This window comes from Myotis davidii, unplaced genomic scaffold (assembly GCF_000327345.1).
Source record: "Myotis davidii unplaced genomic scaffold, ASM32734v1 scaffold332, whole genome shotgun sequence".
Classification (NCBI taxonomy): domain Eukaryota; kingdom Metazoa; phylum Chordata; class Mammalia; order Chiroptera; family Vespertilionidae; genus Myotis; species Myotis davidii.
The window spans coordinates 4,406,600-4,409,340 of NW_006285779.1; the positions used below are offsets into that span (position 1 = coordinate 4,406,600).

A 2,741-nucleotide genomic window follows, 5' to 3' on the forward strand; every position below is an offset into this window, starting at 1 on the left:
CGTCTAGTACCTCCTACGCCTCAGTACCTCGTTTTCCCAAACTTAAATGAAGTGAGGAGTTGTCCTCACTTCGGCGTGGTAATGGATGGAGCCAGCTGCCAACCCCAGGGGCTGCAAGACTCACCTTGCGGCCGGCCTCATTGTTGTGCAAGTTCATGGCTGCCCGGGCATCCTGTCCGGTCTCCAGGGCATCAACGAACTGCTTGGATATTGCCTCTCCGAAGCCCACGTTGTCACTGCAGCCTCCCCACAGCCAGCCTTGGCCCCCTGGGGAAGAGCAGGGGCGAGGGCAGGTCGTTGAGCAGCTGTTTCTAATTGGGAATCTGAGATTAAGGTTGGGTGAGTGCCTTGTCTCCAGATTAGTTTCAGCCTAGACTTGTTTTTGCCACTTTTGACCGCCCACGTGTAGCCTATCATCTGCTCAGGACTCCATGACGTAAGTAGTTGCCGAGTGGATTCTCTGCAAGGTGCCTACGTGCCCTGCCCAAGGTGCCTGGCCTTTGGGCAGAGTGTGCATGTGCCCGCCAGCGACTGACTTCCAGGAAGGACAAAATGGCTGGAACGAAGGTGAGGAACGCGCGAGCACTGAGAGAGAGAGAGAGAGGAGCAACTGAAATAATATAGAACAACTAAGTTGGAAGTTGAGCCGCAGGGCAGGGAGGATTGGGACAGGAGGAAGAGTGGAAAGGAGACAGAGACAGACAATATGGAAGGATGTCCCCACTGTGTTGAGAGAGTGACCGATTGACTCCGTGGGGAATGTTCTTCCTTTATCATTATTGTGTTAAATTAAGGAAACTACTCAGTAGGTGAGGGAGAGCCCGTGCAGCATTTAACCTGGTTTGACACGTTAGGGTTTGGGCTTAAACTGGTTCACCCTGATTTTCCTCAGATTTAGAAGAATACAATTCCTCTGCACCCCACCCAGCTATCCATCAAGCTTTTCATTCTTTAAGTGAACTCTACCGGCCTGCCCTACCCACCCCCAATGTCACTACTCACCCAGCTGCCCGTTGCGGGAGTCATCACAGCCACAGTTGTCAAAATCCCCAAGGCTACAGTTCCGAGTCAGAGTGTACATGACGCCGGCAGAACTGATGGCGTGTACGAAGGCTGTCTCCCGGTTAGCTGGCAGGAACCAGAAATTGGGTGAGTTGGAGGGAGGAGTCGCAACCCAAAGAAACACCAGCCTGCCACCTCCCTTTAATACAGTCATTGTCCTCCGATCCTAGCTCTACCCTATTTCCCCACCTTTATAATGTTCCTTACTCTCCAGGGTCCACTCCAGCCCTGGTCTCAGCCCCTCCTTTCTCCCCTCCCATCTTTTCCAGTCATACCCTTTGTGATTAGGTGGCTAGATAAAGGATTTCGGTGGGAAAGAGCCTGAGGAAGAGAGGAATATGAAGGCCAGGCTATCAGGCACCCATCCACTTCCTCCTGGAACACTGAAGTCTAAGAGGCATGTGCCACCAGTTCTCAAAGAACCTCTGACTGCCAGCCCTTATTTACGGCATGGCCACTCTCTCTTCTCCAGGGAAATCTGGTCTTCAGGTCTGTCCCCACTTGCCTTGTACCTGGCTGCTGAGCCTGCTGAAGGAAGGGGCTGAGAGGAATGAGGGATTATGACCCTACCTTCCTCCTGATGTTATTTATATAGTGGGGAAGCCATTAGCCAATTGATGAGGTCCATTTGTTGAACAGTGAGGGTTTGGGGGAAGAAAGAGAAAAGCTCTTAGGTAGGAAAAAGGAGCTAGAGATGGAACAGAGAAGATCCCAGAGAGGGAGATCACCTGAGAGTAAAGACCAGGTGAGGAGTTAGGGTACAGAGGAGGCAGGGCCATCCCTGGGGAGTGGGGCTCTAACCTGTGGCCAGGGGGTCCAGGGAGCTGTGGCCGAGGCTTTCCTTACCACTGCGCAGGCCGCCATGGCTGGACAGCTGCAGGGCTCTCTCAGGGCAGTTCCAGCGGTCCCAGGCGAACTGGTATTTGCATTCTTCAATCCCGCTCTGGGCACCAGCGGCCACACTGCTGGAGTAGATCAGGTAAGCCTTCGGGGACACAGGGGTCAAAATGCAGACTTACAAAAGCTGGACTTGGAGACACTTGCCCTCAAGTGGCCAAGCCCCTCTCTTCCTGCCCACTTTCCCATCCCTCCAAAATAATGACAGAGTGAGCACGTTAAATGTGTTGTCTCATTTCACATCACAAATGACCTTGTCAAATGGGAACCGTTTTATTGATTAGGAATCTGAGGCCCAGAGAGGTGAAGTGAAGCAATTTGCCCAAGATCCCACAGCTGGCAAATTACAGAAGTAGGAAGAAAACTCAGTTCATCAGACACTAGACCTGCCTTTACTCACTATACTATTCTGCCTCTCCAACGTGACTCCCAAATTACGTAATTCATGAATTTTCGCTGTTCTCACCCCATTACCATATTAGAAAATAATATTTTGGAACTGGAAATGTCCTTAGAGATAATGCAGTACAATAGCAGCTTTGTAAAGACTCATCCCTCCCCTGCCTGAGAAGGTGGTGTGACTGCAGCCTGATGCGGTGAAAGGCTGTCGACTTGTCTAGCTTTAGAAATTCTGCTGTGAATTTAGAATCAATAATCGTGAGTTCTTGCTGTGGCTCTGACACTAGTCTGCTGTGTGGTGTGGGTGGGTCACTAATCCCCTCTGTGCCACAGTTTTTGTCTGTAATAGGTACAGCACAATAAAGAGTGTGGATATAATGAAA

At 51.0% G+C, this 2,741-nt stretch overlaps 1 protein-coding gene across 1 annotated transcript in view; it reads right to left on the reverse strand.

The window, feature by feature from the left end:
* The window catches only part of WNT8B (wingless-type MMTV integration site family member 8B), an 18,505-nt gene that overhangs the window by 1,568 nt on the left and 14,196 nt on the right, over nt 1–2,741 (reverse strand). The window contains 3 exon segments of the mRNA XM_015559277.1: nt 125–267; nt 1,003–1,128; nt 1,909–2,076. Coding sequence (XP_015414763.1) covers nt 125–267; nt 1,003–1,128; nt 1,909–2,076 — 437 coding nt within the window.